The sequence below is a fragment of the Cydia amplana genome, chromosome 9 (assembly GCF_948474715.1).
Source record: "Cydia amplana chromosome 9, ilCydAmpl1.1, whole genome shotgun sequence".
NCBI lineage: Eukaryota > Metazoa > Arthropoda > Insecta > Lepidoptera > Tortricidae > Cydia > Cydia amplana.
The window spans coordinates 5075249-5091854 of NC_086077.1; the positions used below are offsets into that span (position 1 = coordinate 5075249).

The window sequence follows — 16606 nt, forward strand, 5'->3', positions numbered from 1 at the left end:
GGTTTTGAAGCTGGAGCAATGATTTTTTCAACACAGATTAATATTGTCAATATCTGTGTCGGACCGTTTTGTTTTTTTTTTTTGATATTTTTGTTTTTTAAGGCGCTTAGAGCCCTTCAAAAATGGTCAAAATGGCCTAATTGACTATGCCGCAATGAGAGGCGTGATATTTAAAACTGACATCAATTAGTCAAAAAAGCAAGACGGTTCGACACAGATAATGTCATAATCATTTAGATTTCCAAATTTGGTTAGGATTGGTTAAGTTTTGGAGGAGGAAACAGTCGAGTACGAAACCTCGATTTTTGATATTTTTACGCAGGATTTTTCGCCTTGTCCTTATCGCACTAGTTTTAGGAGCCGCTTCCGTTAGCGAGACGGGTATATTTACCTAAAATATTTAAATCTTAGCTCCTGTTGGCTCTTAAAAATAAGTTACGGTAAATATGTAACAATTATGAAAGTAATACGATCTTTTATAGTCTTCTGCTTTCATAAGTAATAGTTATTGATTTTTAAAAAGTGTTTTTCAATGAAAAGACATGTCAAAATCGCTTACCTTCTTTCAAGTTCTTTCTAATGTTAAAAAAAAACGAACTATAGGTACTGAGCTACGGAAGCTTAATAGAAGCATGCGAATCTTTTCATTCCTTCCTTTTTTGTTTACCCTTAGGTAGGCGCATAACAAAATTCTAGTTTACCTATTTTTAGATTTCAGACAAATTTAAATGACGGTGAAATATCACTTAGAGTCTGTGCGGAAAGAGAAGAGTCGTAGAATGTATGGGGCCCAATATAATCCACGACTCTTCTCTTTCCACACAGACCCTAAAAACCAATCAATTATCCATCAACATTAATTGATGTTCTCCCATTAGGTTTGTGAAATGCTCAGGAACGGCGCCACCTACGTTTGGGACGATGAGATGAAGGTGCCTTACTGCATCCTGGGCGATCAGTGGGTTGGCTTTGACGATGAGAAATCCATCAGGCACAAGATGAGGTTTGTAAAAATATCAATAAGGGTATTTTGAGACAACCTCTGTTCATCTTATCCATATCTTACTTACTTTAAAAATTACTATGCTAGTGACGATACATTCGCCTAACTACTTCAAATACAGCTTTTTCACCCAAAGAACCAGATAATGCTTATAATTTAGAAAAAAAAGAGTATTTGATCCTGTACCTTTTTTATAAGCATAATTTGTCTACTTATGCCTTAAAGTTAACTGATAATCATTTTGATCTACAGATGGGTGAAGGACAACGGATTCGGAGGCGCCATGGTCTGGACCGTAGACATGGACGACTTTAGTGGCGACGTGTGCGGTGGAGACGTCAAATACCCCCTCATTGGAGCTATGAGGTAAGTACAAAAAACGAAGAATACTAAAGCATAGAAGTTTTATTAAACTGGCCTGTCAAATACCCATATAAATACCGATCAAATCATAATAATATCGTCCTTTTTGCCTTAGTCAAAAAACTAAAAAGTGAAGAAACGTGACTATTTATTTCAGTATTAAAAGAGAGACAGTAATAATGACTACGGATACTATCAGAATGACAGTGAATATTGCTTTACCACGGTTTCCAGTGCTGTCTTATTATTTATAGGGATTATACCTATGGCTCAAAATCAATTGACTATAAGTTTGCACATTCCGGACACTGATTATTAGTTTCTGCCTGCAGGCAGTGACACTTTCACTTACAAATTAAGTACATTGTTACTTTAGTTTAGGGCGATTTTGTCTGATGTTAATAAACTATGATTTCTCTGTTATATAGTTGTATTGATGTCTACAATTAGGTATAATTAAAATAACTATTTCGTCACTTCTTCCATTACATCAGCGGTCGGCAACCCGCGGCCCGCGGGCCGCATGCGTCCCGTGAATCTGTCATTTGCGGCCCGCGAGCCTCCCTGGCAATTTTGTATGTAATATTGACAAACGACAATGTCTGATAAAGTCATAAATATTAACAGAGTGCGGCCCGCGTCAACTTCGTTAACTACTATGTGGCCCTTGGCTGCTAAAAGGTTGCCGACCGCTGCATTACATAATATATGATTATATTAAGTTTTAGGGAGTGTATTTGTGTAGCCTACCTCTTTTAAATTAAAAATCTATAGATTTCTGATATTCTGATTACAATACAGTATACACAAGTATTTTTGTAAACTAATAGTTTTTTGTCTTATTTCAGTATAGAAAATTCCTATTTTATTTCTATAGTCAATTTTAGTAAAGATATGACAGTTATACTTAAACCTACGAATTCTTTCAGAGAGGAGCTTCGTGGTATTTCTCGTGGCAAGGACGCTAAAGACGTCGACTGGGCTACAGTAGCAGCCTCAGTGGTTGTAGAAGTCACCGAGAAACCTGAGCCGATCAAGATCAGCCTGTCGGATGTCCTCAGCAGGGTCAAGAAACCTACCAAGACCATCATTTTCAAGAACAAGAATGCTGCTGCTGACCTTGACAAGAACAGTAAGTTCCTGTTAACTAACTAAACTGACGCAGCTTATGAAATTGATTATCATCGAGGGCATAAAATACCAATAATATAAAAAACAAGAATTTGACACAATTTTAGAGATTGATATGGCTTACATATGGCTAGCGCCATTTGTAAAATACTTCGACCAGCCAACCCCATTGATTGAACACAGTCATTTATATGCGAAAGAATCACTACGGTTTAAATCTACTAATACGTCAAATTTTTACTTTATTTCGAATCGAAGCCAACATTTCTTATGCAACAAGATTGTCGCCATGGCGCCAATCAGGTAGGTAGTTTTTTTTTATCTAAATGAACTACCATAACTTGTCGTAATTTATTACGATCACTTTCTCTCTTTAACTCGCCAATTGGCTCTGTTTGAATTTAAATGGTTAATATTAGTAATTTCCTCGTGTTCACTTTCGATTTTTTTTTATTTACCCGTTTGACTTTCTAAAGAGTTTTTAATATTTTTTGATGGGGTCTCGTTATGTTATGGTAAATGACGCGTTCGGAGTTACAAAGTTATATTTGCGGTCAATAGTAGTGCTTTTCCTTAACAATTAATGTTCAGTGAGTATGAGGTGATGTTTTTTTTTCATATTTCACCGTGACTTCCAGTTAAGTTGGTACGGTAAATTACACTTTCATATTAATGTGCTTACGCCGCATTTGTGCAATTTTTATAATGATATAATACGAAAATAGGTAGTTTGATGACTTTATAAAAACTCACAAAATCTTGTATCACAATAAAGACGCAACTTGTCTGCGTTATTTACATTCACGGTATTCTTTAAAAACGATTCAATAAGTAAATATTTTATTACGTCGGCTGATTTAATGCCTTAATCGTAAGAACCATTTAAATAAGTTCACAACTGCCACGACAATCATTTAAATATCTTTCAAAGTTCAACACAATTACAAATCTTCAAAACAATACTTCAAACCTATCTCAACAGACAAACCATTATGACAATGCGTTTGGCACGGAAAGCAACAAATCTCTCACGGGAGTGCCTCAAGGGTCACTCCTGGCCCCTTTGTTTCTCCTGCCAAGACGCGAATGGGTCGCGTGGTTGAAACTTTGAAGCATCGACTGCTTTTAACGGTGAAATGTAGTTGCCATGCCGTTGGCTGGAACAGCCTCGTAAATGTTGATATAGGTACGCTTAAGAGTCAAAATGTGTTTCCATTGTTTCTCAAGTTAATGTCAACCTCAGTCTCGACAGTTTCAAATACTGTTACTATTAGAGTACTTGCTAATTCATAACATTTGCTTGATAGATGTCTTGATAGTAATTTGGAACATAAAAGACGATTTCTTGAGATCAATATAATTTATTTTAACTTGATAGGTGTGCACCTATTAGAATAGCAAACGTAAATAAATATTAATTAATAAATAAATAGGTACTTATTGACTTATTACGAAACCTTTGTTTACAAACTAAATGCTGATGGGACAGTTGAACAATATGATGCATTTGCAATTTACTTATAAAGTTACCATTATTGTTTTTAAACGACTGCCCAAAAAAATAAGTGTACTTACTGTTTTCAGCGTTCATGTTTGTATGTATCTATGTATGTATGTGAGTTTCTTTATTATGTTGTTTTTCTACGCTAAATTCTCTGTAATTTGTACTACTAGAGAAAAGTAGTTTGACCATTCCGTTCCTATGCCAAGACCGTTCGTTACCTTAAAACACGATTTACAAACCACAGAAGAATGCACAGTAACTGCCAAAACATTCCGACGCAATCATAAATCACGGCAACTTGTTTAATATTTCACACAAACTAAATTCTTTTGGCTTACCAAAAATACGTACATTTAAGGAACGCTGTGATTTAAGAGCCCTCAGTTATGACGCGACAATCTTTTCAAGTACCCCCAAGTTTCCTTCAAGTACGTTATAAACAACATATTTTGAATGTTGAGGAATACTGCGGAAGTTAAAGTATTCTTTGGGAGTTTTTACGGCGTGACAAAGTCTTGACGTGAGTTATGAAAAAGTTGTGCCTTGTATGGAATGGGATGTGTTGAAGTTAGAAATACCGTAAAAAGGATGATGAGAACATTATATGCCCTCTGCATGAGATTACAACAGGGAAAAAATGCGTTGAATTTTGTGGTTTTTCCTTGTAAGTAAATATGAAAGTTATTCAATTGTGGGTATTGACTGTTTTTACAAGCTTTTATTTAACTTGCAATGTAGGTACCTATGTAAGTATGTGTGTATGTAATTAACAGGTAAACGCAAAAGTTATTAAAAGTTTACCTCTCTTTATTAGGTTTCTTACTACTGTACCTACTTATTAAAATCCAGTAATTCCAAGAATCGCTCGTTTATAATTTCATATCAAAAATGATTGGAAATATTTTTTTATATTAGCGTCGGATGATTGACGCTTAATAAAAACGCCGTTTGGGTTTAAATAAGGAAAGACTCACAATTAGATTCCTTTCAAGCTTTCGAATTGATAAATGACGAAATTATATTCAGCGAAATCAAATGACACTTTATCGAAATGGATATATGATTACTTGATTACAGAAATAACTTTTTCTAGAAATATAAAATGATAGGTTCTAAATTTAAATATGGGTGCCTACCAGTTTGAGGTCATAGATGAAGTTCCGATTGAACCGTTTAACTTCAATCATAATTATAATTGTTGGACAATACAACATTCCGATTGGCCACATGTCTTAGAATAGGGGCATCAACAAACATGCCCCACCGGTGCCAATGCGGAATTATGGTGGATAATCTGGGCCACCACGGCCTCTCATGCAGCCGTAGCGCTGGAAGGATCCCTCGCCACGCCAGCCTCAACGACGTCATCCGAAGGGCCCTTGTCAGTGCCAAGGTACCGTCGGTCCTCGAGCCCAACGGGCTGGCCAGGGCCGATGGCAAGAGGCCTGACGGAATGACGCTAGTGCCTTGGAGTATGGGTCGGCCACTTGTCTGGGACGCTACCTGCGTAGATACCCTGGCGCCGTCCCATATTCCAAGCACCAAAGTTGGCGCTGGTGCGGCCGCATCCTCAGCCGAAAGCTCCAAACGTCGCAAATATGCGACACTAGGTAGTAGCTACATATTTGCGGCGTTTGGAGTGGAAACCCTGGGGCCGTGGGGACCTAGCGCGCGTAGCCTCTATAAGGAGCTGTCAAAGCGCCTTATAGAGGCTTCTGGTGACCAGAGGGCTGGCCAATATTTTGCCCAGCGGATCAGCATTGCCATCCAGCGGGGCAATGCGGCCAGCCTTCTGGGTACCCTACCGAGCGACCACGACCTAGGCCAAATTTTTTATTTATAAGGTTTTATTTTAAGTGTTTTTATTAGTTTATTTTCTTTGTCTGTGATTACGAATAAAACTGGCATTATAATTTTATTCATATTCATATTGATATACTCTCATCAAATTAATGTCAATTGTGGTAATAGCAAAGAGTACCTCTTAAAAACACGGTGTTTTTTTCCTTTAATTTTAGTCCTTTAATTTCAAGGGTGCATTCCTGAGCTTAAATAGATAATAGGTCGAAAAATAAAATCGTTCCTCCGAGTTACACGGCCGATTTACTGGTAGATGGCACTATACGGCGCCCCATGGTTTTTTTAGTTAAGTACTGAAATATCAAACATCAACGTATGATAACCAGCATAATAAGTATACGGGACCGTACAGCGACATCTACTTCAGCTGTCAAATTGCACGTTATTTTTCTTAGACTTGAGGTAAATCCATTTTTCTCATAAAAATTATTTAGTTGGAAATAAGTTTCAAATGGATAAACAATAATACCACGAAAATTTAAAATTAAAATCATTATTGAACTATTGTATTTTGTACCAATACTACCAATCGTTTTTATAATTTTGTTATTTATGTTCAATAAATGTTCGCTCGTTTATTGTTTTAATTTTCATTGTGTTTATGAAATAAATATGGATGTTAATTAAGTGTAGTGTAGTGTTTACGTAGTTGCGATTATTGTTTGTTCGTTCATTATTAATTACCGCTTTTGAAATTCATTGTAATTGTTATAACATTTATTCTCATGCTTCGACATGAGTTTGTGCATTTTGTAAATCAATGTGTATCGCTAAGCGCTGGTGGCCTAGCGGTAAGAGCGTGCGACTTGCAATCCGGAGGTCGCGGGTTCAAACCCCGGCTCGTACCAATGAGTTTGTCGGAACTTTTATGTACGAAATATCATTTCATTTGATATTTACCAGTCGCTTTTCGGCGAAGGAAAACATCGCGAGGAAACCGGACTAATCCCAATACGGGCCTAGTTTACCCTCTGGGTTGGAAGGTCAGATGGCAGTCGCTTTCGTAAAAACTAGTGCCCACGCCAATTACTGGGATTAGTTGCCAAGCGGACCCCAGGCTCCCATGAGCCGTGGCAAAATGCCGGGACAACGCGAGGAAGATGAATGTGTATCGCTAATGCATTATTATTTCCAATTCAATGAAGTTTTATATCTCTTTTCTCGTAAAAATCAAAATCAAATCTGGATTGCATCAGTTTTTTGATTTTTGATGATCACTCCAAACAAATATCAGTACCATAACACAAATGTGTAATTGCCACATAAGTGATCAACTAAAACGTTTGCAAGGCGGTGCAATCGATTATGAATTCGGACTTCTGACGTGTTACTATTAAACACAATCTTGTTTCAGAACGTGAACCCCAAGTCCTCTGCTACCTGACCTCCTGGTCGTCCAAGCGCCCTAGCGCTGGCCGCTTCACCGCCGAAAACGTGGACCCCAACCTTTGCACGCACGTCATCTTTGCGTTCGCCACTCTGAAGGACCACAAGCTAGCCGAAGGCGATGAGAAAGATGCGGATATGTATGAGAAGGTCGTCGCGTTGAGGGAGAAGAATGCTAACTTGAAGGTCAGTTATTTTAATATATCCTCCTAAGGCCCAGCCATACAAATAAAAAATCCAAAATTTGCCACTGAAATTTGAACCTATATAGACTAGGAAATAGCGTTGATTTTGCATTGTTTGAAAACTGAATGAAACAATGCAAAAGCGACTCTTTTCCAATTGAATATGATTAAAATTTCATCAACCTGAAGAAGTACTATAGGTAGGACCTTGGGCCTTACGAGAATATTAGTTTAGCAGTTTTGCGAGGCGTCCCTAATTTTGGATGCTTATCAAAACTGCTATGTACCTAATTATGTTATTGCGCTAAGCCATACAGCACATGAGCACATATGCATAGACACACATGGTCAAAAATAACCATGTGATCGTAGGATCTATATTCAACGTTTAGGTTGATTCATTGCATAAAGCAAATCTGTCACAGTTATTTATACCAATTCCATTTGTTTTACTAATTTATATTTCATCGATTAATTATGATACTATTTGCTACATAAATGATATAATACTGGATATAATCAATAAAACGAATGAAACATGAGCGAGCATGTTACAAACTAATTTATCGTTAAATTAACACACACAATGTGGTGATATCAAATAGATGTTCATTTAGAATTAACTGCCAATTCAGCTCGTTAGGCTGTGTTATGTTTCTATTATCTGTACTGCTGATTGAATTTAATTAATTGTTCATATGCTCCTTGTTTTCGATTGTTTTCTTTTAAATAAGGTCAGTAGGTATCTAATCCTGACTATTAAAAAGAATTTAAAGAATAATACAATAATTATATATAAATGGATATATTATTATTTACCATTGGAGTTATGTTATTGTTACTTATTGAACTTCTTGATAGTAGAAAGAAAGAATGTCTTTAAAAAAATTAGTACCCCGGAGTAATTTGACAGTTGAAATATTTGGCGGTAAGTAATGTGTCATGTCTTGTGGTCACTGGATTTGCAAAAGTGAACTTTTGATGGCCAAAGTTACAGCATAAGTTACGGAGCCGTATTGGGTCATCTTCATTTCAAATTCAATGCACGACTTGGTCTTAGACTTAAAGAAAAATATCTTAATGATGGAACCGTACTAATTCCAGAAATGTCAAGTTTCTCCCTTTTGTTTCAATGTTTTCTTAAATGTGATAAATGTATTTCTTTCCAGATTTTGCTCGCCATCGGCGGCTGGGCTTTCGGCTCCACTCCCTTCAAAGAGTTGACCTCCAACGTCTTCCGTATGAATCAGTTCGTGTACGAAGCCATCGAATTCCTCAGGGACTACCAGTTCAATGGTCTTGACGTGGATTGGGAGTACCCCAGGTAAGTTGTATAGAAATGAAAACTTTGGGTCTCCAGAGACAGGCTTCAAGCTGTGTCTTTAAGTCAATATACTTACTTCTGAAATCGCTATACGCAACAGCTATATGCTCAAAACTGGCTTTTATTAAGGGACTTAGTTCTTTTCAGTAAAATACACTCATTGCACCGAATTATTAATTCCTTGAAGTTAATAGTTCTCACTTTGTTCTATATTGTGGGTCCATTTAACATTTTCACTTGTATTTTCATTCAAGTTTCGGTAATGTAATAGGCAGACAAGTAATGGGAATTACCTACCTATCTCCATTTCAGTTTGTACAAACATGCATTCGTATGTCTGTCCGACTGTGTTGAGCTTTAGCTCACAGTGTGGACTGTAGCCCACAGCTCACAGAGCTACTGTGTACTATTTTAGCTTAAATTAGCAAAAGTGATATGAATTAAGGTTTCAGGTAAAATTTTCCAAAAAATACTGAGGTCCTGTATTTCACAGAGGAGCTGACGACCGCGCTGCCTTCGTCTCCCTCCTGAAAGAACTCCGCCTGGCCTTCGAAGGAGAAGCCAAGACCTCTGGCCAGCCGCGCCTGCTGCTCACCGCTGCTGTACCCGCCTCGTTTGAAGCTATCGCCGCTGGATACGATGTGCCGGAGATCTCGAAATACTTGGTAAGCTATTGTGGTTTTCTAAAGCTTATGTACATATAAGTCGCCTTATTATTTAATCATCCAGAAATCCGAGCATGCTAATTTAAATACGATTTCGATTCAATTACAAAAAATATGTAATAGAAGGTCTTCTTATTAGAACTTGGAGTCTCTTAAAGTGCATGCTCCGACCTCCCAAAGTCCAGCTCTAAGTATTTCATAAGCAATTCCTTAATAGTTAATGTTATTTGCTTGAAATTCTAATGTCTGTATTACAGCAGGATTATGACAAAAAAAAGTCTTTCATTTCAGGTGATTGTTTTTTATCTTGTTCTTTAAAATAACTGGTTATTATGGTTCTACCTAAAACTTTACACCATTTCCTAGACACAATTCTAATTTGAGTATTTCGAATTTGGATTCTGCTTAGGGTCCCATACACGTATTGTTTGAACGTTTTCGTTATTAATAAATTGACAACTTTTACTCCAGGACTTCATCAACGTCATGACGTACGACTTCCACGGACAATGGGAGAGGCAGGTCGGCCACAACAGCCCCCTGTTCCCGCTGGAGAGCGCCACCAGTTACCAGAAGAAACTCACTGTGGTACGTACCATCGAAAAGCATTAACCTCCTACCTCCTCATATTTTTAGGTTGAAGTTTTGACCACGTACAGTCAGCAAAACTAATATAATGACTATATAAGGGGAAGTTTGAAAGTAGCACCGGTAACGGAGATGATGAGGAGTAGTAGGTTAGCATGGTATGGGCATGTAATGAGGAGGGATGAATGCCATATAGGCAAAAGAGTGTTAGGGATGAATGTTGATGGACAGAGAGCGGATAGTAGAACCAAAAAACGATGGATGGATTGTGTGAAAGAGGATATGAGAAAGAAAGGAGTGCTGAGGTGACGCAAGATAGAGGAGAATGGAAGAGAAAATAATGTTGTGCCAAACATAACGTGGGATAAGGGCAGGAGGAAGAAGACAGTCACCAAACTCTAAACCCCTGTAAACAAATATGTACCTCCACATAAAAAAAGGGTAATGGGAAGAATCGCTTTGTAAATCGTACCCAGGACCTATAAATCCTAAACCTAGCGCTTAAACCGGAATATCAGGCCAATAAATATGATCTGTATTCTGAAAATTGCGTAGCAAGTACCAATAAATCAAAGAAAAGGAGGGTGACTAGGCTTGATATTTGATCTAATATTCTTTAAGGGAGTCTAACTTTCTCTTCAATACCCTTGAAGTCCGTCAAACCGGTAAAGTGTGAATTTCTGTCCCTAACTTCAAACGAGCATATTATAACAATGTGATCAATGTTACATTATACAACGCTTTGTCCAAGTAAATATGAGTATATTATACATATTGGTATATACAATTTTACAATAATTAGTAAAGATCGCTTGATGTTCATTGGGGCCCTTAAATGTGAATAAGATATTGGATGGAATAACCTTAGTATGTTATAAGTAGGTATTTATTTATTTGATACTATTATAATTATTTGTAAGAAAATCTACGATTAGGTATGTCGGATTTAAAAGGTAGGTACTTATCGTTATTGGAATTGGCTACTATGAGGATGAATACATATAGTAGGGTCGCCTAAGATCGGATGTGACATAAGACCGGATAAATATAATTTACTGCAAACGAAGCGATATTTTTAACTGATAGCAACATAGTTTGCTGCGCCATTTTGTTCTACTCAGCAAATTATACGTAGTAAGAACCAAAAAAAAATGGTTTCCTACCTTGGACTTGAATTACTATTACATTGCAACTGATGCTGCTCCTATTTATTTATTTATTTTTATACTTTATTTCACATAAAAAAGAGTACAACAGGCGGACTAAATGCTGCTATAGGCATTCTCTACCAGTCAAGGCAAAACAGAAAAGCCGCAGGCGGGCAAAACAGAAAAGTCACAGGAAGACAGGGCATGGCTATGCTGGCTCTGTCTTTTTATTATTCATTATTTTCCAGAAAACTTCATAAAATATTAATTAAACTGAACTAACTTAGCAGTTAATCATTAATCACGGAAAATTAAGATCATAAAAGTAGCCACGTTTTTCCATGACACTGCTTCATTAGGCATTGCGAAAAATATGATCGAAAAATCAAAGAAAGGGATAATAATAGCATAATATTAAGACCCGACCCTTGTTCACTCCAGTAGGCTTTTCCCCTGCCTTTTCATAACAATTTAGGAATATCCTATACCTCCATGGTTTTCAATCAAGGCTTGTCTGATATACGATCGCTTTTAACCGATTTGTTATAATGGATATACAAAGTGTTTTAAAGAAACATTGCGTGTGAAATCCAACTGATATATTAATATGTTTATTGTCTGACTTAGTTATTTATGTACAAAATATCATCTCATATTGACCAGTAAATTTTTGGTGAGTTAAAACATCGTGAGGAAACCTGCATTCATCTGCAAAGAAATTCAAAAGTGTATCTGGAACGTATAATCATCGTATATTATCAAGTAATTAGTACAACGAGTAGGACCCTGGGCTTTACAAGGATTATGTTCTCAGTCCGCATAGGGCTAGTGTTAAACATTTGTTCCTTGTTCACTAATGACCACGAGACATAATGCTACTAGACATACATTTGTCTGCCGTTGAATATAATTAAATAAGAAATATGAAAATGAAAAAATTAAAAAAAGTTTATTCAGTTTAAGAATTTCTTAGACAGTTGGGGGTGTTGGCGCCTCTTTTTAAGTAACAAATTCCTGTGTTAGGAGGTACCGCTCTTCCTTAGTTGGTAATTGAACAACAATAATGTTTTAATTAATATACATACTTAGGTACTAAAATATATAAAAAAGAAAAATATAACAAGTTTTCTCCACCTGTAACCACAACGGAAGAACAGCGCTGGCTTTGCCAGCTACATGCTGGGTTGTGACCCTTTTATGGCATTTTGCTCTAAATGTTATACATTGTATATTTGTCAACATGTTTTTGTCATCTGTGTTTGTCATAAATAAATGTATTTTTCTAACCTAACCCTTTGACCCTTCGTTTCCAGGACTACTCAGCCCGCGAGTGGGTGCGACAGGGAGCCCCCAAGGAGAAGCTGATGATCGGCATGCCGACCTACGGCCGTTCCTTCACTCTGATCAACGAGACACAGTTCGATATCGGCGCGCCTGCTTCTGGTGGCGGTAAGTTCTTTATAATAATTCGGTGATAAACAAGCATACGGTCCGACGAATCATAAGTCGGAACGAAAGGTCCGATCGCTGTGTCTCGCTCCAACCTATGGTTGCCGCCTTAGCCGAACCCAGTCACGCAATGTCGTGGCCAGCGCGTCAACCTTCATGCGTTCCGAAAAGGTTCACTATGACGCGCCGCGCACAACAGGCGTGCCTTTCAAACGGTTAAGAACTTATACTCTTTTTTCTTGACCCCATTCTGATGTCTCTAAAAACACATCAAGCCTTCGCACACCCAGAATGTTCGCGGAAGGAAATTGCGCTGGAATCGCACAGCGTGCGACCATTTAAGTTCCTGCGAGCGTCGCGATGGTAGAACACAGCCGTGGGTGTCATATGAATTATTTTTAAGGCCCTTATATAAAGAAGTGACATATTTAAAGTACAATATTTTGAGGCAGCGGTGAGAAAATACACCAATATCAAAAACCTAATCAAACACGTTCCTTTAAGGCATCAATCAGATCACACCCTTTCCTAGCTGGTTGATGAAGGTTTGATGTGTCGTGGACGCAAAGTCAGTTGGTTATTACAAATTTAGGATAAACAAAAATCTCTGCACGAGTCTCACATGCTCTGAGCTTGAAAATAATAACGTAACTTCCAAATAAACACCTTGTTTGTACACAATAAAGTCTAAATTAAATTGTTGGCTCAACATCGTTACCTGCCCTCGTGCAAATCATTTTCGTATATTGGTTTGTTTAACAGGAATATTGTTTACGTTTTGAGACCAGCGGTTAGGTACGTCGAATATGTTGGGAAACGTGTAGGTACGGTCCGATTTTATATGGGTGATTGGACAAACGATTTTGTGGGTTGTTACGCAAATTGTGCCATATATTTAGGAATAATAATTTGAAGGGCATGTGTGTTAGTTGGTAGATATTGATTGAGAGATTCGAGAATTTTTACAAGTTTTTGGTAACTGCTACATAATATACAGGGCCCCTATTCGACATGTGCAACTGTCAGATTTCGCGTCATTTGAAATTCAACTGCTGAAGTTCATTTGAAGTTCATCAAGTGCTGAAGTTCATTTGGTACAAACAATAATTTAACAAAAAACAACTTTGTTTTATTATTACTTTAAGGTTTATAATGGTTTGGTTTGGTTGTCACCTAACTGTGGATTGCTAATGTCAAATTTTGACAAGTAATGATTCCAAAGGTAGACTTGGTTCTCTATGACCTTCGGCACCATCTTGGAGTTTTTGACGTGCGAAAGGGTAATTTATAGCAAAGAGTAAAACTTTTTTTTTTCAGTACGTAAGTTTACATGAATTAATGACATCTTGTGAGCGATAGACCAACGAATGCGCTGTAGGCGATGCGGCGGCGAGTAGTGGAACTTACGTGACAATTTCCATCAATCAAAAAGGGACTACATTGCTGATGGTCGATAAAGGCTATTAATAATTGAATTTTAACAGCAAGAATGCCTTATTGACAAGCGATCTTTTTGTTGAACCCACACCTACACGTCAAATAATGCTTGCTCCACACATTCTCCTATAAACGCTCAAAATTGTAAAAAAATTAAACAATTTACTCATCACCTCTCTCAACTCAAGCTGCCTATTTCTAAACCACGTTAATAAACCACAAGTTGTACCTTAAGAGCCTCCTGTTGGAGCTGAGATTTAAATATTTTAGGTAAATATACCCGTCTCGCTAACGGAAGCGGCACCTAAAACTAATGCGATAAGGACAAGGTGAAAAATCCTGCGTAAAAATCTCAAATATCGAGGTCGAGTACGAAACCTCCTGTTTCCTGTTTACTTTTAACTGTTTCCTCCTCCAAAACTTAACCAATCGTAACCAAATTTGGAAATCTAAATGATTATGAAATTATCTGTGTCGGACCATTTTGCTTTTTTGGCTAATTGATATCAGTTTTGAATACCACGCCTCTCATTGCGGCATAGTCAATTAGGCCATTTTGGCCATTTTTGAAGGGCTCTAGCGCCTTAAAAAACAAAAATATCAAAAAAAGCAAAACGGTCCGACACCGTTATTGACAATATTAATCTGTGTTAAAAAAATCATTGCTCTAGCTTCAAAACCCACGGAGGAAACAGTCGAGTACGTTTGTATGGAGAAATGACCACTCCTGTTGGCTCTTAACACATTTCGTAAACCACATATTCAGAAAAGTCCGTATTTTATTACTAAGTGGAACATGAATAGCTTGTATTACTTTTTTGGCATAAAAGTAATCTAAATTAGTCAAAATATTTTGACTAAATATTGCGCTACTGCTACCTACTATATAGGTACCTACTACCTTAGTAACTTGGTAACTTTGTCAGTCACCAACTATTTTGATGCTACCTACAAAGAGCATCAAAATAGTTGGTGACTGACAGGTCAGGCTTCGGTCTTGGTAAGTAATATAGTCAAATACAGTAGGTCATAAGACCTAACATTACTACCAAGACCTAAAAGTACCTATTGTTTAATATGTATCTACTCAGAGATGATTTTTAATTAAAGGAGATTAAATACATATATGTTATTCAACTACAAATAAAAAAATTAGATCTATTTCAGTTTACACATTTTTTTTCGTTTAATTTTAATAAAACATTAAAGTTTTTAAGCATTCAACTTTATTTAATTTTCTTCACTTTATTATTTTCTGATATTTAAGTAGGTATGGTGTTTCAGGTTGGTAACAGGAAATAAGAAAACCACACCTCTCCAAAAACTCTGCTGGTGATTCACATCTGTAAGTTTAAATATGAAACATGATAAAAACACTTAAATTAAAAACTTAATGTCTGGGAGACCGAGTTTTGCTCGGGAAACATATAATAACCCAAAAATGCGTTTTCCCAGAGATAAAACCTAGCTAGATCGATTTTGCGCCCCCGTAAACCTCCATATAGCAAATTTCATCTAAATCCGTTTAGAGCCGTTCCCGAGATCCCCGAAATATATATACATATAAATAAATAAATAAATTTACAAGAATTGCTCGTTTAAAGGTATTAAAAACTTATAAATAAATTATTAGCCCTAAATCCTGGTAGTGAGTGTAGTGACCTACCAAGTGCGGTAGGGTGCCCTTCTCCAGGCTGCCCGCTTGCCCCGCTGGATAAGAATGCTGATCCGCATCATCAAAAGCATACAGATATAAAGCGCTTTGACAGCTCCTCATAGAGGCAACGCGCGCTAGGCCGCACGCCATAAATCTAAGCTAAAGTCTTAAATTCGAGATCATGAACATGAAATATTGTTCGCTATAATATTAAAATCATAGGTATTAGACCTATGATTTTACTATTATAGCGAAAAGTTAGCAGGAGACGGCCGTGCCGTGGTCGTGATAGGTACAGCATGCGTGGACCAGACAAGCAAACCCTGAATTACGAGGGGTATTCAAAATATTCTCGGTATGAGAATGAAAACAAACAAGTACGAAAAGTTTGATATTTTTATTTTTCAATATACTCCCCCCCTATGTTCATACACTTAAAAGATCGATCAATTATTTTTTTTAATCCCTCGTAAAAATATTTTTTATCTTTCGTGTAAAAATGCTCCTCCACTGCCGCCTTCAATGCTTCATCGTCAGAAAATTTATTTCCACGCAGATCCTTTTTAAGATTGGGGAGCAAAAAGAAGTCGCTGGGGGCTAAGTCCGGACTATACGGTGGGTGAGTAACAGTTTTAAACCCACGTTCAACAATAGCTGCCTTGGCAATATGAGCAGTATGGACGGGGGCGTTGTCATGCAGAAGCAGAATACCTTTGGTTAACTTTCCTCGCCTCTTTTCTTTAATTACATCCTTTAATTGACGTAGAATGTTAGCGTAGTACTGTCCTGTGATATTTACACCTTTTTCTTTATAATCGATTAGTAATACTCCTTCACAATCCCAAAATATCGTGGCCATGACCTTGCCAGCTGAAGGGATGACCTTCAACTTCTTGGGATGAGCTG

The 16606-nt window shown here is 37.2% G+C and overlaps 1 protein-coding gene across 1 annotated transcript in view; it reads left to right on the top strand.

The window, feature by feature from the left end:
• Window positions 1-16606, top strand: part of LOC134650971 (probable chitinase 10) — a 159525-nt gene that overhangs the window by 124743 nt on the left and 18176 nt on the right. Inside the window, exons 9-16 of the mRNA XM_063505934.1 lie at window positions 879-1003; window positions 1256-1369; window positions 2296-2498; window positions 7216-7433; window positions 8602-8756; window positions 9250-9421; window positions 9893-10009; window positions 12471-12606. Coding sequence (XP_063362004.1) covers window positions 879-1003; window positions 1256-1369; window positions 2296-2498; window positions 7216-7433; window positions 8602-8756; window positions 9250-9421; window positions 9893-10009; window positions 12471-12606 — 1240 coding nt within the window. The remainder of the gene's footprint in view (window positions 1-878; window positions 1004-1255; window positions 1370-2295; window positions 2499-7215; window positions 7434-8601; window positions 8757-9249; window positions 9422-9892; window positions 10010-12470; window positions 12607-16606) is intronic.